At 54.4% G+C, this 21,125-nt stretch overlaps 1 protein-coding gene across 1 annotated transcript in view; it reads right to left on the bottom strand.

Annotated features, from left to right (window-relative positions):
• MAP2K3 (mitogen-activated protein kinase kinase 3) overlaps positions 1-21,125 on the bottom strand; it is a 31,804-nt gene that overhangs the window by 7,165 nt on the left and 3,514 nt on the right. Inside the window, exons 2-8 of the mRNA XM_081116156.1 lie at positions 6,497-6,563; positions 6,133-6,181; positions 4,808-4,921; positions 4,527-4,646; positions 2,998-3,114; positions 1,657-1,708; positions 132-259 (exon numbers count right to left, since the gene is read on the bottom strand). Of these exons, the coding sequence (XP_080972282.1) occupies positions 132-259; positions 1,657-1,708; positions 2,998-3,114; positions 4,527-4,646; positions 4,808-4,921; positions 6,133-6,181; positions 6,497-6,563 (647 nt within the window). The remainder of the gene's footprint in view (positions 1-131; positions 260-1,656; positions 1,709-2,997; positions 3,115-4,526; positions 4,647-4,807; positions 4,922-6,132; positions 6,182-6,496; positions 6,564-21,125) is intronic.

The raw sequence follows: 21,125 nt of genomic DNA, 5'->3' as shown, positions 1-21,125 counted from the left end.
TTTGTGGCACGAAAATGCGGTATCTGGAGGAGGCCCTGTCCCTGATGGACAGAGGACATGTTATCTCCCAGGCACATCCTCTCCTGACCCTCAGCTGTGGTCCAGGAGTTGGGGTTGGGGGGACTACTCACGGCCATGTAGGGCTTGCAGCCAGCATCCATCGTCTTGGCCACAGAATCCACCAAGTAGCCGCTGATCCCAAAGTCACACATCTTCACGTGCCCCTCCTTGTTGATGAGGACATTAGATGGCTTCACATCTGCCAGGGACAAAACAGGCCTTTCAGCTCCAGGAGTCCTGGCTCCTGGGGGCAGATGCTGCTCTGGCCCAGGGAGTGAATGAGGGGCTGAGGCTCCAAGAGGCACTGCCCAAGCAGCAGGTGACGACACAGCAAAGACGTGCTCTGGCCACCAGCCACGTGTAAGGACGAAGTCAGGGCTTGGCTGCTCCACCCCAGATGGCGTCCTGGTGCCATCAGCAGCACTTTGGAGACGAGGCCCAGAGAAGCAGGCTGTGCAGCCTCCAACTGCGACTCAACCTCCACTTCCCGGCACAACCTCTAGCTCTGGGGTCTTCCCAGGCTGGGGTGCAGGGGTCCTCACTGACAGGGTGAGACCCAGAAACCACCCAAGTGTCCATGCCAAGGAGCCAGCAGGTTCAGCCAGGAAGCACAGGGCAGCAGCTAAAATAGCAGGTGCAGGTCTGCAAGAGAACATGGAGCCCACCCCATGACTCAAGACTGACCAGAGCAGGCTTCACAGCAGGAAACCTTCCAGCAAACGTACACACAACACACACAGCCCATGTGCTTTCTACAGGGATGTGCACACGATAGAAATGCACAGAAAAAGGTCTGGAGGTTCCATGTTGAACTGCTGACAGTGGTGAGCTGGGGGTGGGCTTGGGAAGTCCACTGAGTGGCCAAAGGGGTTCAGTCTAATTAACTTTGTAGTAAAAAGCAGGACATCAGGGTAAGAGGACTACTAAGAATAATGAAAAGGGAAGAGCTACAACATGTACAAGCTGGGTGGATCCCAGAAACATCAGGCCAAGTGGAAGAGGCTGGGCAAAGGGCATGAGCATGTGAGTCCAGTGCTATGAAGTTCAAGAACCAGGAAGCCAGTCTACTGGGTGAGATCAGACAAGGAGCGTGGGGGGATGCGGGGCTCAGGGACCAGCCAGAAGGGCCGAGAGAACTTTCCAGGATGCGGTGAACGGTGGAAACATACTGCATCTTGCCAGGGGTGGCGGTTACATGGGTGTAAACTCTGAACAGATTCATTGAACAGTAACTACAGATCTGTATGTTTCACAATATGCAAATGATATATTCAAACAAAATCAGTCAGCCTTCCCAGGGAAAAGGTCCATCTAGTCCTTCTCGGAATACCAGCAAACCTAAGGGGAGGTGGCAAACCTAAGGGGGGGTGGGACTAGGTGGGGGCCAGGGAAAGTGGCTTGGAGAAGTAGAGTGGTCTAGACTGGGAAGCAGGCTCAGCTCCTAATTCCAGCAGGTGCATCCCTCCCTGTCACTCCTCTGAGCCTCAGCAAGCTCATCTTGAAAAGGGAGAGAGGTCCACCCGCCTCACAGGACTGGATGAGACCATGCGTATGAGTGGCCTTGGACCTCCCTGATGGTTGGTGGTGGGCACTGACCTCTGTGAATCACCGACAGCTTGCTGTGCAGGTGCTCCAGTGCCCTCACAATCTGACATGCGGGACAGAGAAACAGAACTGATGTTACTTCTGGTTGCATCGACGACAGAGCAGTAGCACACACCCCATCCGTGTCCACCTGTCTCCCTTACTTACATACCCAGCCCCTCATTAACCCAGGCTCCTACCCACATCCCAACCTTTGCCCCAGACACCTGGCAACTCTGACCTCCTGCTTCTCTCCTACCCACGCAAGTGGGCCAGGGTCTTGGGCCCAGCATTTACCAGGGAAATGATGTACTGGAAACCCCTGCAGAATCCTGGGCTCATGAACCCCCAAGGGGGCCATCACCACTCCCTACCAGGCTCTTGGGTAAAAGTCAGCCCTTCTGTAGCCTCCCTGGCTCCTCTCTTCTCCCTCAGCAGAGCTAGTGGACTATGTACCTGAGCTATTCCCTTCAGGAAGACACAGTAGGGGTGCCTGGGCAATCATCCCAAAGATTCTGACTCAATACCCAGCCCAGGCATGGGTATGTTTTAAATAGACCCAGATGCAGCCAGGATTAAAAACCACGGATATACCCATTTCCTTTTTTCCTCTGGCTGCCAGGAGCTAGAGCCCAGTGTTGCTACACTCCTCTAGCAACGTTCAACCTCAAGAGGTTGGGGGCTGGGTGAGAACGGTGAAGGGATTAAGCAAAGACAAAAAGAAAGACTCCTGGACACAGACAACAGTGTGGTGACTGCCAGAGGGAAGGGGGAGGTAGAAGAGGGTAAGGGGGTAAATGGCGGTGGAAGGAGACTTGACTTGGGGTAAAAAACACACAACACAATATACAGATGATGTGTTATAGAACTGTACACCTGAAACCTATATAATTTTATTAACCAATGTCACCTGAATAAATTCAATACGAATAAGTAAATAGATAAATAAATGTGAAAGGCAGACTTCAGGATGCTGACCTCCCTCCCAACTTAGCCTGGGCCTCTTTGAGCTGTCTCCGGGCCCTTTCGGCAGGAGGAAGCTCTAAGTACGAGGTCCTTTTTTAAAATGGTCCAAGAGCTTGGGGGCTGCATTCAAGGGCCTAGAGACCCAGGAGCTGCCAAACCTGTGTAGCTCTGGGAGCCCTAGGCTCCAGGGTCTCCTCAGCAAAAAGGCTCTGGTTCAGGTTGAGGAGTTGGCCCCTGGGGGGCTGTCACCCAGGTTCAGGGCCACACTGGGGCCCAGCTCTGCCCAAGATACCACATCAGACTGGGCTTTGTGCCTGTTGGAGCCAGGCTGGGGCCTCTGGCTATGCACCTGGAACTCCCAACCCCACCAGGCTTGCAGCCACTTACAGAAACAGCAATCTCCCCCAGAATGTCTTCTGGAATCATCATGCCTTTATCAAGCACCTTACGGTAGAACTTGTCCAGGGATGTGTCCATGAGTTCCATGCAGATCCACACATCTCCCTGTGGGTGGACACTGGAGGTTAGCTCAGGCCCACTGGGGCTGCACCTGTGCCTGGACAGCCAGGCCTCTGGCAGACACATCTGCCTACCCCAGCTTCTCCCATCCTGCCTTCCAAAATCTCAGCCCACCCACTTCTCCACCATCCAGGTTTGCCTACACTGCTGGGGTCACACTCCAGCCTCCCCCAGCTCTGTCACGTTTGGTCTCCCCTATCTGATCCCTGATTCCATGGTAATTTCCAAGAAGAAGTGACTAAAACACACACCTTACTGTGTCCCTCCAACAGGAATTTTCAGGATGTGGCTGCAGCTCAGCGCCATGACCCAGCCCTGCAAGTCCTCCTGCTTTAGCCCTGATGGCCCCCAACACATATGGCTCATCCCAGCTCTGACCTCAGCAGAAAGTTCCCTCCTCCACCCACAATGCCCTGCGTCCCTAGCCTCTGATCCCCAGCAAACTCCTGAGTATCCTTCAGGACAGCCTTCTTGCAAAGACTGGGTGCAGCATCTCCTCTGGCACCCACAGGCCCCTGGGCCTTCTTACCAACTGGGACCCAGCATATGGTGAGGCCCCCTCGCCCCCCGAAGAGACAAGGGATGGGCAGCCTGAACTGGCACAGGGGGTGCTCAGCCACTCAGACGAGTGGCGATGAGGCACTGACCTACCACTGGGCCTGGCACACCCAGCAAGCCCAGGGACCCACCAGGCCTGAGAGTGAGGCTGGGCACAGAGAGCCCTGACCTCACCCCTGAACTCGATATGGTAAATCACCATTGCAAACCAAGAGCATCTAACCTGGGCTCCTGGGCTCCACTCACACCCAACATCAGCCCTTCATGCCATCCAGCAGGAGCCCATCCTTTCAGTCCACAGGCCACACTCCCTTGGCTTCACCAGTCCTCTCACCTGACACTAACACCCAGTCTCCCCGAGGACCCAGAACCACACCCTGCACACCTCCACAGCCGCCCCTGCCTGGAGCCCCCCCTACCAGCCAGGAAGCTGATAAGGCAGGTGGTCACACAACCTGTGGCACACTCACTGAATGCCAGGCCAAGGGCGATACCATTTCATCTTATGACAACCTTGTGAGGTGAGTACAATTAAGGGTCTCATTTCATAGACAAGGAAACTGAGGCAGGAAGCAAAGAAGACAGGCAATCTGGCTGCTAGGCCTGAGCTCGGAAGAGCCCCGCTCTGCTCTCACAGGTAGGCAGGGCCTGTTTCATTCCTGTGCCCAGCACCTGGCACACAGTGGCACTCAGCAAGTGTCTGATAGGGGCTCAGAATGATCAAAAGGAGGCTTCAGGATAGGTGGAGGAGGGCAGGTGTGCAGACGGAAGGGAGGGCAGGGTGGTTTCTCCCAGCCCTAGCCCAGCACCCACCTCCCACCCTCCCGCCAAGGCCGCACCTCTCTGAAGAGGGCCCCATAGAAGGTGACAGTGTAGAAGCAGTCAACTGTGCGCATGTTGACGTCCAAGTCCATGAGCAGACGCTTCTGCTCCTGTGAGTTCACGGTGGCCCGGATCCGCTGCAGGTGAGAGGGCTGGAGTTAAGGGGCAACCCGGCAGGAGGCGAGCACCCCACCATCCCTTATGAGGGCTAGGTAGGCTCAGACCCGACACCTTCTGCAGGCAGCATCCTGGGTGTCCCGTAGCCCAGTGCTCCCTGGCAGGGCAGGACCCTGCTTACCTTAACAGCCATGATGGTGCCACTCTGGGCGTGTCGTACCTTCTCCACCACCCCATAGGCTCCGCGACCTAGCTCCGAAATGGTCACCAGGTCATCAGCCTCCACCTCAAAGTTCTTTGGGGACATAAAAGAGAAAAGGTTGGTGGTCAAAAGTCAGGAGCTGGCCCCTCACCTCATTCAGTGGAGAGAGCTGGGGCAGCAGAAAGAGAAGACAGCCAGTCAGACCTGGGTTCAAATCCTGCACCGACCACTTCCTGCTGTGTGACCTAGGGCAAGTCATTTAACCTCTCTGAGCATCATATTACCATCTATAAAGCAGGAACAGCACCAATATCCCAGGAGAGCCTGTGAAACTCCCCCAGTGGGCACAGAGAGCTTGAGATGCCCTTTCCCTCTGGCTCCCCACCCCATGCAGAAGGGTGGACTGAATTACTCATTCAACCAGTATTTCACTGAGCACCTACTATGTGGGAGTCCATTTTAGGCATTGAAGACAGAGGAAACAAAACAAAGGTCTTGCCCTCACAGTAAGCAGTGTGGCCACGGGTCACCTACTCTCTCTCGCTCTCTATTGCGGGAGGCAGACAAAAAAGAAATAAGCCCCTGGTCGGTGTGGCTCAGTGGGCAGAGCCTGGGGATGGAAGGGTCGCGGGCTGGACTCCAGTCAAGGGCATATACCTCAGTTGCAGGCTCGATCCTCAGCCCCGGCCAAGGCACATGCAGGAGGCAGCCGGTCGATACCTCTCTCTCCCTTCCACTTTCTCTGAAAAGCAATGGGAAGAACACCCTCGGGTGACTGGGTGAGGGTTACAGCAAAAAAGAAAGAAAGAAGCAGGGAGATGAGCTGGACACTGGTGACAAGTGTCCGGGAGGGAAATTCACGTGAAAGCAGCTGTCAGCCTAGGAGAGGCCTCCGGGGTGAGATCTCTGCCTGGAGCCCTCAGTGTAATGGTGGGTTAAGAGCCAGGATTCTCAGTCCCTGCTGCCAAAGCCACTGGAGGGGCATGTGGGATGCAGATTCCCAGGCATGGCCCTGAGGGTCAGGCAGGCGTCTGCATGCTCCACATGCAGTTTCCACAGGTGACATGGGGACAAACTCTGAGTTTCAGGAAAACTCAGAGCCCCATGAGGCAGGCCACTGTCCCCATTCCAGATGGGAAGACCAGAGAGGGGGCCCAAACAGCCAGCATCCAGGAAATGAGGCTCCTCCCCAAAGCCCAGCTCTGACACCCACAGCCACCTCTTAGTGGCCCTACAGGGTCTGCTCGGGCCCCTGTCAGGTGAGAAGACATGAAGGCCCCAGCCAGGCTGCAGCCAGCACCTACCCTGTCTCCGATGGTGATGAAGGTCCGTGAGTCCAGGTTTCTGGGGGGGCTTTAGGGAAAAACAGACCCCATGAGTCTCTGAGAAAACCACACCCTTCCCCACAGAAGGGGCAAACCCAGAACCAGAGCGCATCCTGTCCCCGGAGGTGGCCTCCAGGTCCCTCATCAGTCACTGGGCACCTGCTGTGCCAGGTCCAAGGGGCCTCACCTTCCCATCCCTAAGACGGGCTGAGGGCACAGCCCAGCCGCGCCCCAACCTGGCCAGCTTGAGAGAGGCTCCGCCGGGAGCACACTACCCCCTGCAGGCTACCGTCCACCGGGGCCCCTCCAGGCCGAGCCAGGGGAGAAGCTGAGGCAGACTCACGTGGGGCTGGGCGCGGGTGGCTTGGACACACAGGAAATCCGTAAGTCCTTCTTCCTCTTGGACTTTCCTAAAAGGGGAGACAGTGAGGCGTCCTTGAGACAGTTTCTGCGAAGGCCCCCAGCCTGACAGCCATAGCAAACTGACAAAGATGCCCTCCCCCATCGTGGCGCTAACCTCGGTGGGGGCGTCAGAGGCAGAGAGAGCTCCTTTCAGGTCCCAGCTCTGCTGCCCACCCCTTCGCTGAGCTTCGGCTTCCCTATCTGTCACCTTGGGGGTGGCTGGGAGGCATGGAACTGCTGCCCAGAGCCCATTTCTCTCCCACCCCCTCAGTTTTCGCCTTTGCTGCCCCTTGAAAGGCCACCCTGGAAGCCCACTCCCCTCATCGGGGCACCAGGTGGGCCTGAGTCCTGAGACAACGCCTCTCCCACCCTCACCCCGAGGACAGGGGAGGGCTTGGCCCTCCTGAGCCTGAGTGGTTGAGCTCCATGCCTCTCAAACTAGGCCAGTGTGGCCAGGTCCCAGGCATGCGCCGGTGCTAAAGGACACTCAGCTTGATGGAGCACTGGACAGGGCAGGGCCGCACGGCAGGGGGCGCTTTCACCAGGGCCACCCTTTGAAGATGGCAGGAAAGCAAGGTTTGGAGACACCAGGGAGCCCACCGGTGCGGAGGGAGGAGGGCTTGTGTCCACAGCCCCTTCGTCCAGATGCCCGGATTAGGGGCTCCGTTTTCCTGAGAAGGGAAGTGACTTGCCCAGGTCACTAAGCGCGCGGGCGGCAGAGCTGGGACTCGACCATGACTCCCCAAACCACCCACAACAGAAATGGTGACGCTCACATGCCAGCTCCTGTAGGAGAGCCCTTCCCGCCTCCCTGCACAGCCCTGCCGCAAGCTCCGCTCCCCACCCGCCCTGCACAGCCACTGCTGCCACACTGGCCACCAGGGAACTAAGACCGGGCGAGGCTCTGCCTCCACCTGCCACAAAGCATGGAGCACTGGGAGGCCAAGCCCCGAAACCACCTATGAACCAGGTCCAAATTCACCCTCTGCCATGCCCCACTGTGTGGCTGCCTGAGCCTAGCACGGGGGCCACCGTGCAGGCCCAGCAGCCAGGCCACCCGGCAGGACTGTGGGGTGATGGGATGGGGTTGTTATTGACACTGGGAAGACGAGGCCTGGCCCAGCTGTCCTCAGAGCTTGTGATCCACGAGGGAACAGAACAGCCCCCATGGGGATGGGATCCCAGTGTCTGCACTGTTGTAGGTGGGCAGAGCACAGCAGTCTCTGCACAGAAGTACCTCAGGAACCCCCCGATGCCAGGCCAAAAACATGGGCTCTCTCTGCCCCAAGTTTAAATCCCATCTTTGCCCCTTACAGGCTGGGTGACCTCGGGCGACTCCTCATGCGCCTGAGCCTCAGGGTGCTCCTCCTTGCAGTGGGGATGAGAAGAGCGCCTATGCTGTAGTCTCTGAGTAAGGCACTTAGAGCAGAACTCACAGCCCGTGTCAGAGCTACTGCGCCTGCCCAGGGCCTGACCCAGAGGCTCAGGAAACAGGTTTCCGTAAATAGCAGCAGCAGCAGTATTCACTGGGCGCCTGCCACCCGCTCCCCTAGCACTGGGTGCACCAGTCACCTCGTCATGACCTCACATGGGAAGAGTCCTCACCCCATTTTACAGAAGAGGCCATGTGAATGGTTGTCCAGGGCTGAGTGGGTCTCCAAAGCTTTCATCCATCAAAGAAGGAACCTGCCAGTCACACGTGTGGCCCCACCACAACCCTAAGGGAAGAGCTCTTAGCCTCACTTTATTTGGGGAAACTGAGGCTCAAAGGTGAAGCCACTGCGCAGTGAGTCAGGGGTCTGGCCAGGAGGCACTCCTGGATTTGCTAACTCAGAGACACGAACAGGCTGGGCCAGTGGCTCACAGCACCCCTCCTACAGGGAGCCTTGCCGGAGGGACAGGCCTATTATACCCCCAGTGGGAAGCACGGTAGCACCTCAGGCTGACCAGGAACCCAGAGGCCCCCCAGGTTTCCCTGGGCCCAGCACATTCCACACAGCAAAAGGAAAACAGAGAAGTCGAGGCATGCGGGACCATCGATTCCCAAGGCCACTTCTGTGCTGCCCCTGATCTAACTAGGTAGGCCCCCACTGACCTCTGGGGTAGGGACAGGGGCCCTGGATTGAAAGACTGTGAAGGCAACTGCCAGGCCGGTGTTGCCAACATTGCATTTGGTGTGTGGCAGCCCGAGGAAGTCCAGCTCTGCACCCTGGCTGAGACCAGCATGGACCCTCCTCTCTGCACCCTGAGACCAGCACAGACCCTCCTCTCTACATGGACCCTCCTCTCCACCCTGGCTGAAACCAGCACAGACCCTCCTGTCTGTACCCTGGCTGAGATCAGCATGGACCTGCCTCTCTGCACCTCAGATTCCAATTTGCAAAAGAGAACCTCAGAGAAACGCCCTGACAAGGTGAGGTCTTATCTGCAAGGCACTTGGCACTGGGCTTGGCACATGTACATGGTCCTATAATGGACCAGAAATGGGTGCTACTATTATTAAAGGCCTCTCCACAGAGGTGATAAATTTCATCCTAAGTAATGAGAATTATGGATACCTTTTATTCTTGACTTGACGCTTTTTGTAACTAGAAAGTGAAACATTTTATGTTTAAAGTTAATAACCCACTCGGGGCCCTGCACTATTCTGCTCTGGCTCCACTAGCACCTTCCTCTGACTCCAGCCTACACACCTATCTCCCACTCCGGGATTTCAGAATGCCATCAGATGTGTTCCCCCTCACCAAGCCTCAGTTTCCCTGTCTATCACCTGGCCAGGCCAGGTGAGTGAGGACCATATGAGGAGGCACACGGCACTCAGTGAAGGTAGCCTCCAATCTGCTTTCCTCCTAGGCCTTGGGAGGGAGAGAGGCTGCTGGGAGCACATGGGCTGGGCAGATGGGAGCACTATGGTCCTGGCCTTCTTGCCCTCCTGCCCATCAGGGTCACTAGGCTGCGTCTGGAGTGACATGGTCTTCCTGGGGCAGCTGTGCCAGCTATGGGAGGGAGTGGGTGAGGCTGCCATGGAGACAGCCCAGAAACAGGCCGTAGGCCACAAGCTGCTGCCACTATTTGCCATAGACGTCAGCACTGGGCCCACATGGCCAGGCAGCCCAGGGCTGCCCAGGTGCGAGGCTACTGTGGCGACCGTCACCACAACAAACAGAGTTTCACAGGCCACCACCACAAGCCACAATAAGCCCGCCAGCCTCGGCTTGCAGGGCCCCCAGCTCAGGCGGGCACAGCGCCAGGAGTCTGTGTCCTGGGCCAGCACCAGCTTCCCAGCAGTACCACAGGCAGGGAACAAGGAATTCAGCCACTGACCTACAATACACAGATAGTAAAGAGAGGCCCCTGGACTCAGACTCAAATCCCACCATTCTGTCAACCCCGTCTTTACTCCTCCCACTCATTTCTTGAATAAGCCACCTTCTTTCCACCTCAGGGCCTTGGCATGTTCTGTTCCCTCGCCTAGAACACTCTACCCTGCAACGTCGTCCTAGCTGGTATATGATCCTCCCCTTTCACATGCTCAGAGACGCACTCCTGAATACTCCAACTAAACCCCCTTATTAATGGCTGTCTTTGTGTCCAACTGGCTTCTCTCCTATCACTTCTCACAAGTCACCATCCTGTAGTTTCTATCTGAGAAGCAGCTAGCAAAATGCACTGACTGGAGCCAGGCAGCCTGAATTCACATGGTATCTCAGCCACTTCCTAGCTGCGAGCCCTTGGGCAAGTGACTTACCCTCTCTGGACAACATGGCCTCAACTGTGAAATGAGGATGATGGACCAGCCTCCCAGGATCATCAGGTGTGTAATGAGGTGGCCAGGGCATGCCTCAGCAGTGCCTGACACGTGGAAGATTACATGGAGCCATCCGGAAACCACAGTACCCAAGATAACCCCAGCCCTCTTCCCTAGACAGCCACTGTTAATACTCTCAGCAGCTCCAGGAGGGAAAACTTTTCTTGTGTCTGTTTTACCAAGGGGTTCAGAGAGCTCACAGAGTGAATGTCTAGTAGGAGGCAGACATGAAGACAGGTCTGTTGGCTTCAATGACCAAACATCAACAAAGAGCCTGAGAGAGGGGCCTTCCTACCCCTGCAGCCACCCCAGTCCCAAGGCCTTGGGGAGGTTCTAAATAAACTCATCTGTGCCACTTCCTCTCAGGGTTAGTCATGGGGGTAGTGGGTGGGACAACCCCTCACCATGAACCCTGCCAGGGATTCCACTCACGAAGGGGCCCCACAGCATGTTCCATTCAGCCCCATCCCAGTACCCAGTGACAAAGGCAACGCTCCCTCTTTATTATTCCTTCCTCCTCTTCGGAACATGCAGAGTGCTGCTCGTGTTTTCTGATCCACTGGAGAAGTCCTGGGTCCTGAGCGTCTATTCCCATCAGGTAAAGAACCACATGGTGCCATGGACATGGGGGAGGCCAGATGTCCAGAGGCTCCCCATGCTCCTTCCCAACCCCACTCGGCTGGTCATTCCTATTCTGTAGGGTCCCTTAGAGAGAGATCAATTAGGCCAACCCACTCCCATTGCACTGGTGGGTAAACTAAGGCCCCAAGAAGGGGAGGGGCAGGCTTTCAGGTGGGCAGTAGACTCGCCTAGAAAGCTAATGTTTATTGGCTTTGACAAGCTAAACCCATGCCCCGCATTTGACATTCATTATCTCCACTCGGCGCGGTCAGCACGCCAGCTCCCCCGGATGTGGTGCTCAGAGCACCCAGTTCGTGACGAGGGCCACTGGGGCTCAGAGCCCTTATGCAGGAGCAGTAACTGGCACTCAGGCCCACATCTGTGTGATGCTAGAGTCCCTGCCCCATAGTATCTCTCCCTCAAAGAGGCCCCTGTGGAGCTCTCAGGGGTCACCACAGTCAAGCACTGGCAGGTAGCAAGGACAAGCAGAGGCTAGTGGGGTCCCCAGTGCTGCAGCACCCTTTCCCTGAGGTCCTGAAAGAAGGGAAGGGCTCTCTCGTTTACTGAGCACCTATACACGCCAGGCCTGGCACCTGCTATAGTCACCATCTACGCCCTAGCACACAGGTGAGTCACAGGCTGGGCTATGGGGAATGCTCAACCCCTCGGCCCTGCCCTTTCTCTCCCAGCTGTGTGGTGGCCAGGCCCTGGACTGCAAGGCCCTTGGCAACCCCCCTAACCCTCAATCTCTCAGAGCCTTTCCCATCTGCAAAACATACGGGGAGGATTCTCTGTATCTGCCCACCTCAAGGCACCCATCTGTTCTGCAATGAGCAGACAGGGCCCTGGAATCCCCAGACTAAGCTCCAACCCGGGCATGTGTCAATGTCTGAAAACATTCGAACTGTCACAACTTGGGGGTGCTATTGGCATCCAGTGGGTAGAGGCCAGAGATGCTGCTGCATAACCCACAATGCATACCCAGCCCCCACAACTGAGAATAAATCCAGCCCCAGAACAGCTGACCAGGCCCTGGCCAGTGATGCTCAGTGGTTAGAGCGTCAACCCATGTACCAAAGGGTCACAGGTTCAATTCCTGGTCAAGGGCACGTGCCTGGGTTGCAGGTTCAATCCCTGGCCCCAGTTGAGGTGAGTGCAGGAGGCAACTGATTGATGTTTCTCTCTCTAATCTGTCTGTCTGTCTCCCTCTCTCTCTCCACCTCCCTCCCTCCCTTCCACTCTCTCTAGAGATCGAAAAAAATATCCTAGGGAGAGGAGTAAAGAAAACAAACGGCTTGGCCACAAGAAAATGGACAGACAGGCAAAGTCAGTGTGCGTAATGCTTACATAGAGTCCAAGTGTGCAAATGCTCTGAGGAGAAAGAGGTGGGGCCTGGGGCCTGGGGCCTGGCTGGCGTGGCTCAGCCACTGAGCATGGACCTGGGACCGGGGAGATCGCAGTTCGGTTCACAGTCAGGCACGTGCCCGGGGGGGGGGGGGGGGGGGGGGGGGGCGGCTCCACCCCCAGTCAGGGGCGTGCAGGAGGCAGCCAATCCATGACTCTCATCACTGATGTTTCTCTCTCTCTCCCTCTCCCTTCCTCTCTCTGAAATCACTAAAGACATATTAAAAAAAACACACACACAAAAAAAACAGCACGGCATGGAGACGTCTTGGAGGTAAGATCTGAGCTGAGGCTGACTTGGGAGGAGAAGACAGCTGTGGACAGCTCTAGAGCAAAAGTGGCCCAAGCACAGGAGACAGTGCACAGGGCCCTGGGCAGGGAGGAAGAAGGGGGGAAGAGCCTGCAGCCAGCCTGCGGGGCACAGCGGGCAGCCTCAGGCCACCCTTGGTGCTAGTGGGAATGTGGGCGCACAGGGCCCCCACTCTGGAGGGTGACTCAGTGCTACCCAGGAACCTCACCTCAGGAACTTACCCCTAAGCTACAGCTTTCACGAGAAAAAGAGCCGCAGCACTTGGGGAGGCCTGTGTGCGAGGCAAGGCCTGTGCTAACCCTGAGTCACATCCCAGTCGGTTCCTTAGGGATCCTAAGAGGCAGGGACGACAGATCTCCACGTGACCGATGAGGACACTGAGGCCCAGGGTTTATAAAATCAAGAGGCTGCCCCTAGGAGTGGCCAGGGTCTGGGGGCCCTCGGCAGACCGGGGGCACAAACACTGTGTGCCGCGACGGGGGCTGTCCCGGGTTCAGCAGAAGCAGGAGGAGGAGAGTCGTGAAAGGGAGAGGACGCTGGCCTCTTCACAGAGGAGTCCAGGGTAAGCAAGAAGCTGTCTTTTTGTACCTTCGAGGTTCCTAACCACTGCAGTACCAGTTACTGAAATGTAATTTAGATAAAATAATAAGAAAGGAAGAAACCCTATTTAACCCCGGGCCCTCGGTTGCTGCAGGCCTGGGACTCAGGGTCCTCCTCCACCTAAAGGTTCAGCGGGACTTACCGGTGTCCCTCGAAGGGCCTCCCAGTAGCAGGACCTGCTAAGAACTGGGTGGTGCCTCAGAGACTGTCCAGTGCAGATCCTGGGCCAGAGGCCTGGAGTCTCACTCAGGGACACACACCAGGACAGCGGCACAGCCAGGCTTGAATGCAGGCCCCTAGCTACTAGACCGGTGCTCCTCCCCAGGGCCACCAGATCCTGGCTCCCCACACCTCAGTTGTGGAAATGACAGCCTCCCCCAAGCCACTCTGGCAGAGGCTGAGAGAAAATGAGTGAGGAAGGATGGACTTTGGTATCAGGAAACCTAAGCTGCTGTATGACCGTGGGCAAGCCAAACCCCTCTCTGAGCCTCCCTTGACATTCTGGGGAGTGCAACGGCCTTGACCTCCAGGAGAGAATGAGCCCAGGTTAGGGTGGTTAAGACAAAGCCAAGCTCTGGACAGGCCTCTGTGACCTCAGGTGAGTCACTCCCCCGCTCTAGGCCTGTGTACTCATAACTCAGTGATATCCAAGGAGGAAAAACACACCCACGTTGTTGGGTGACCATGAGGCTAAATGAGATCTTGCATATAAAATGCCTGGCACCAAACAGGTTGGATCACTGGCCACCCTGGTCCTGGCCCAAAGGCCTCCAGTTACTAAGGTGGATCTTCAGATCACAGAGTGGCCCCCACACTGCAGGGTGAGCTCCTAGAGGGCAGGGTGGGCCCCCAGACTGCAGAGTGAGCCCCCAAAGGGCAGGGTGGGCCCCCAGACTGCAGGGTGAGCCCCCAAAGGGCAGGGTGGGCCCTCAGACTGCAGGGTGAGCCCCCAGAGGGCAGGGTGGCCCCCCAGACAGTAGCATGAGCCCCCAGAGGGCAGGGTGAGCCCCCAGAGGGCAAGGAGGACCTCAGACTATAGAGCCCAAATTCCAGGCCTCAAGAGGCTGTGACTAGAGAGGGACACACAACCTTCCCAGAGTCTCAGGGAAAAGGGGCCCTCCCAGTGCTTGGGCTGCGGGCTGAGTTCCCACAGGTCTCCATGTGGGGCCAGTGTGAGATAATCAAGCTCCCCAGGCCACCTGATGGGCCCCATGCTCCTGTTTGGGCAAAAGAGTGTAAGTGCCTTTCCTTAACAAATGTCATCCTTGCTCTTTTTGCTGTTGTTAAGCCTCATCTGAGGATATTTTTTCTATTACTTTTTCAGAGTAGAGGGAGGGGAGAGAGAGAAACATCAGTGTTAGAGAGACACATCAACTGGTTGCCTCCCACACTCATCCCAGCCAGGGGCAGGGAGCGAACCTACAACCGAGGTATGTGCCCTTAACCAGGAATCAAACCCAGGACCATCTGGTGTGCAGGCGGACGCTCTAACCACTGAACCACACTGGCCAGAGCACCACTCTTGCTTTTACTATCATTAGTATCAAAACAAAATCTTACAAAACAGGGTTGGCGGGAGAAATACCCAAAAAGGTAATCTTGGTGGTAAAAACACTGGTATGTAGCTAAGGTGCAAATTTAGCACTGCTTGGGCACCTACCGTGTTCCTGGACTTGGAAGTCCATGGCTCCTCACCTTCAACAGCAGCCTGAGAATGGGTGTTTTTATTCCCTTGGGTCACAGGAGAACAGGGGGGCTCAGGAGGTCACAAAAGGAGAAGGGACATAGCTAGGCCTAGAACCAGCCCCCCCACCTCAAAGTTCCCCCAGGCTCACCCATCAAGGGTCCAACCACATCATCATAGGGCCTGCCTAGGGCAACCTAGGGTGGGCAGCAAGCTGTGCTAGTAGCTGGAGGGTGTGGGGCAACCAGAAGTCCAAGTCAGAGACAAGCAGAAGGACAGGAGGGCAGGAGACTCTCCGACTCACGCCCAGAGCGGTCACGGCGGGCAATCCGTCCTCGCTCGGCAGGCACCAAGCACCCACACCCACAAAGCACCTACTTACTGGATGTACATGCTCCCAGCTCCCTATGTACTTCCTAATTGTGCCCCAACACTGCCACTGACATCCACAGCTCTTCGCCGGTCACCCCACACCACTGGCTAACGCACCCTTAGGAAAACCTTTGAGCTGACCATCAGCAAGGTCAGCAGAGGCAGGACAGTAGGGCTCAGCGCAGCTGTGCGGGCCGAGCGCTGTGCAACGGGCTCACTTAAAGCAACAATAGAAACAGCTGCAAACGCTCCTGTTCATGAACCTTGAGCAGCAAGTCCTCGCAGCCCTGCAGTTTAGGTTCAAGTGTCATACCCACTATGCAGGGGAGGAAACTAAGGCCACACAGCTCACAGGTAGAAGACTCCTGAACCTGGCAGGCTGGCTCTTGCCCCTCCCCACCGCCACACGGCATGGCAGGGCCATGGACAGGGTGAGCATGGGAGCCCAGGGGTTCTGTAGAACAGCGAGCTTAGATATACCACAGGTAAGTGAGAGCTCAATTTAAAAAAATCATAAAGAGAGCATGTGAGATCTTGCTCGCAGCAATGCTGTCAGTTTGGCTCAAACAACCTCTCATAAAAACTCTCTAGAGGTTCAGATGCTTCTTACATTGCCATTTAGTTGGCACAGTGAGACAGGATTTAGAAGAAGCCCATCCAGGGCCGCCCTACAGACCAGACCCAGTGCTGGGTGCCAGCAGGCCCCCTGTGCACCACGGCCTCCCTGCTCCTCCCAGGTGAACAGGAGTGAGTCCTCGCAGGACCCCAGGACCCCTCGCTGTGAGCAGCAAGCAGACCGGGGCGTTATTAGAGCTGTTCTTGGAAAATCCTTGAGATAGATAAGGGCTGACATAAACCAGGGAAAAGGGGGGGAAATGGGTTGCTGCTTTAAGTTTAGGCTTTTTAACTATGATGTTTACCGAAACTGTGAACACAATCTTTGCCGGTTAAATGAGAGACTGAGCTCTCTTTAGCTCAGAAAGAGAAAGGACACTCGCCTCCCCAACCTGAATAGCAAATGGAGTGATGGTAGTTGTTCAGAACCCTGAATCTGGAGTGGCAGAAACGGGCGCCAGGAGGCAGTAGCACAGCAGGTCCCAGAGAAGCTGGAAGGAGCCATGGGGAAGAGGTCAGGAGCCCTGGAATGGGTTCACACTGATGAGAGAGGAGCCCATGCCTTGGAAAGCATCGAGGTTCCAGCAGCACCAGGTACGCTCTCACTGGCCCTAGCTCGGGTACTTTTAGGTGACTAAGAATCTTTGTGGGGTTGTCTGGAGATGTGCATGTCAGGGCTGCTTTTTCCTAGAAGTTTGTTTAGACTCTACAGATCTCAAAATTAATACGGGAAATCATGTCTCCCAGGCCAACAAGACCCAAGACACAGCCTCCCATTAATACTAAGATGGCTGAGATGAGGATCCTTTGCTATTTCTACATTGCATGCACAATAGAAAAAGTCAGCTATATTAGACAGAATGGATGAAAAAACTATTAAAGACTGTCTCAGAACTTAAAAAGGCCTTCTCCCCTAAGCTAAAGTGAAACCACATAAAAGGATTTACAAAAGAGAGACAGCTAATTTAAATAAATGTCATTTAGGTGCCAACCCAATTCTTAGAGGTATTAAAAATGGCTCTCCTAATTTAAAAGGGGGAAGGTCATTTGGAACTTAACTTGTCAACAACAGATATAAATTGTAAATTCCTTCAAAACAGAATTTGGATCCAACTGTTCTGTGTCTGTCTGTGTATGTCTATATATGTGTGTTATAAATGTGAAATAATTTTCTACCTCTGGATGATATTGCTAAAATTAACCTAAAGGCAAGCACTTGTAAGGACCGGGTATTCTAAAATTCTCAGAAATAGAGAAACGAACTCAAATGCTTTTCAACTTCATGTGATCTAAGATTAATCCTCAGTAAATACAAGCTAGCTTAAGTTTGTTGCTTTAAGTAAAAGAAACATGTCTATTTGCCTGGACTTTACAAAAATAAGTCCATGTTAATAACTGACTTTGATGTCTATGAAATATGTTTCTAGAGATTAAGTGATAAAAAACAACAACAGCGCTTAGTCAGGGCTATGGAAACCCAGGTGGCTTCGTCCTTCCCTGCTCTGGGCTCCCCAGTTTTCGATTCTTACATTCCTTCATGCATTTAAGCTGGACTTACACTAGATGAAGGAACTGATGAGCTGGCTCTATTGAAAGGGGGGCATCTTACACTATTGCCAAGGCAGACAAAGTCACTTCAAGAAAATGCCAAATAGGTAACCGCCTCATTTCACAGCAAACTCGCGGGACACAAAGACTTTAAAAATCATCAAATAAAATACACTGTCCAACCTCATTGGAAGGGACCTTATCAGGCACTAACCACAAATGGACATCCACCTACTCCATCTCTGACACTTGCCTCCGCCTACAACAGACATCAAAGGCTCCTCACAGTCGAGAAGCCACTGACGTTGCAGGTAGACAGCTGTCCAAGGACATTCACAAGTCTGCAGACCTACAGATCGCTACTGAACTCAGAATCCATTTGGTTTGATTTTCTTCACCTGTCTGCTGACAATACTGTCATAATAATTATACTTGTCCTTTGGGTTTTTCTATATAGTCCAACTGGTCATGATCATTGAACATGTGTAAATCTTGTGCTAGATGCCAAATACAGGAAAATGAGACAGATGGCAAAACCCGGCCACAACAGTTCACAGGACAGAAATGACCCTGAGTCCTGTTGCTTTTGCCTTCGCCTCAACTCCGATCCCACGGTCACAGTACTGCCCCATCCCCAACGGCCAAGACAAGGTCGATACCAAGACTTCCTAGTAATGAACCTTCCTAGTGCTGTGAGACTACAGGCAGTATTCAACCAAAAGGGGGAACTGTGGACTTAAAAAAGGGGTTCTATGGAAAGTAACTTCACAGGGTGTCTTGGTCATAAATATGCCCCAGGCATGTAACTTCTTTGACCAAAAGACTTATCTTTTCCATAAGCAGGCCCTGTGCAGGGTTTCTGTGTATCTAGCTTAACACACTTTTGAAATGCCCCCTTCCAGATCCCCCCTTCTAAAGCAGACCACCTTCAAGACAGCACACAATCTGAACCATCCCGTAATGTAACCCCACCTTGCTTCCCCCACCCTGGCGTTATCACCCTCACAGCCCCTCCTTAACCCCAGGTGCATAAAAGAAGCTGCAAACCGTAATTCTCCAGAGCATCAGAGAGCTTCTCCCCACATATGTCATCAGTTTGGATCAAATAAATTCTTATACAATTTTTAAAAAATAGATATAAATAATAAAAAAATAAAGAAACGATTAATACAGAAGTCAGGACACTTGTTAAGGAGATACCTTTCAGGGGTTTCAGGGCACAGTAACATTCGATTTCTTTAACTGAGTGTTGGGTACACAGAATTAATTTTATTTTTATTCTTTAAAATATAGAGGTACAGCCCGGCAGGGCGTGGCTCAGCGGTTGAGCGTCGACCTGGGGTCCAGGCGATCGGGGTTCAATTCCCCGGCAGGGCACATGCCCGGTTGCAGGCTTGATCAATGACTCTCTCATCACTGATGTTTCTATCTCTCTCTCTCCCCCTCCTTTCCTCTCTCTGAAATCAATAAAGATATATTTAAAAATAAAATAAAATAAAATAGTAAAATAAAATATAGAGGTACATTCTATATATTCTTTTGGTGTCCAAGATATACTTACACTTAAAAAATTAAAAAGGAATAATAGAAAGCCCAACCTTCGGGGTGGGACTCGGCCAGGGTGTGTCAGCATAGCAGGGTGCAGGCCCCACCCAGATGTGGCAGGAGGGCTGGTACAGAACCACTGGGGGCAAGGCACCAGCTGGAAGAGGGACTGAGAAGCCAGGGTGGCTCCTGGAATGCCAGCTCAGATGTGACACCCCAGAGAGACACCCTCAGGGCTGGGGGAAGGGTGACAGGGACTTGTGCCAGGGACTGGGGTATAGGGTAGGAAAGATGCTTCAGGGTGAGCCTGGTGACCCTCTTCGAAGTTGGCGTGGACCCAGACTTGGTGTCTGTGAGCTGCAAGGGGCCTACCAGACAGCTACTGTCTGCTCTTCATGCCCTTAATACAGAGCCTTTGGGGGTTTCCAGGGCCACTGATGGGGCAGCTGAGCAAGCAGGCCTGACTTACGTGGGCAGTGCCCCAAGGCTGCGAGCCCCAATGTCAGGAGCTGAGTTCAGGGCACACCTGCCTCATCACCCCATCCAGCAGGGATGGGCTCTCTGCGTGGTGTCCTCCATGCTACTCCCGTGTCCTTCCTCTGGGACGAAATGGTAACGCAGCCCCCCTCCCGAGGTCAGCCTGCAGTAGCTAAGACCCTGCACCCCTCAGGTCGACTGGCACACCTGGCCTTGGGTCTACACTCGGAACCACTATTCCCAATGCCTCCTTCTGCTCCCCAGGCAGAGCTCCTTAAGAATCAGGGCTCCTCACTCACCCCTGTATTCCCTCAGCTAGCACTATGCCTGGCACCAATGAAGTTCTACCAACTGAGACGCCAGCCTAGGAGGCTCCTATCCTCCTGATTCCCCATCCCACACCTCCCCTTGATGCTTTGGGAGAGGCAGACCTGTAGCCCCCCAGTCCTCTCTGTGCCCCATGGGCCTTCCCCAGGAAGGCCCAAGAGACAATGGAAGCCCCCAGCTCCAGCTTGAGGACCAGTGGGAAAGAGCCTGGTACATTCTGGCTGGCATTATAGGACTCTGCAGCCTGACAATCCCCATGGCACAGAGCTTCCAATCCATCATCAGAAGGCCCAGTCTTGTTTATTCCACCACCAGTGAACAACTGCCATAACCACAACAATAGGGAAATAAGAACAGATGCCATTCCTCTGACAAACACTATCTGGAATCTTTACCACCACCTGCAAGGCAGGGGGTTTACTACCACTTTACAGAATGGAGACAGGATCAGAGAGGGCGTGTGAGGAAGTTGAGGAAGTCGGGAAGTAGTGGAACAAATCAAAACTTGAATGCAGCCCATTCACACCCCCAAGCTCAGGCTCCACCCCCACCTCCAGGTTCTTGGTAGGGAGAGGACAGTCTTCTTGTGCCCAGTACCTGACACAGAGCAAGAGTGAAGTGGCCCGGCCAGGTGTGGCTCAGCAGTTGAGCGTCGACCTAGGATCCAGGCGATCGGGGTTCGATTCCCGGTCAGGGCACATGCCCGGGTTGCAGGCTCGATCCCTAGTAGGGGGCGTGCAGGAGGCAGCCAATCAATGATTCTCTCATCATTGATGTTTCTATCTCTCTCCCTTTCCCTCTCCTTTCCTCTCTCTGAAATCAATAAAGATGTAGTTTAAAAAAAAAAAAGTGAAGTGAATGTCTACACCCAGCAAGATGGGCAGGTGGGGTCCCCATTCCCATTCCACAGGAGAGGAAACTGAGGACTCTCACCAGAAAAGTAGGCCATGCCCAGGGGATTGAAGTTATTGACAGAGCACAGTGAATGTACAAGACACGACGTGTCCCATGTCACGCAGCAAAAGGGGCTGAGCTGAGATTTGACTGCAGACAGTCTTCACCTCTCCATACCCACCTTTCCGACCTCAGGCCTCCTACCCTACACCACCTTTGCTCCTCAGCCTCCCAGAGTCCCCAGCCGTGGGTCTGAGCCTGAGGAGCCCCTGGGCCAAGGGCAGTGAAGAGCCACCACCACCTGCTCCTGCTCCATGAACAAGAGGAAGCAGGGCACTTGCCTAATAGAGGAAGCTCCTGGGCGG

This window comes from Miniopterus schreibersii (genome assembly GCF_964146895.1).
Source record: "Miniopterus schreibersii genome assembly, chromosome: 16".
Lineage (NCBI taxonomy): Eukaryota > Metazoa > Chordata > Mammalia > Chiroptera > Miniopteridae > Miniopterus > Miniopterus schreibersii.
Note: the sequence above shows the minus strand (reverse complement) of the source record. Positions and strands in the feature narration are given on the sequence as shown.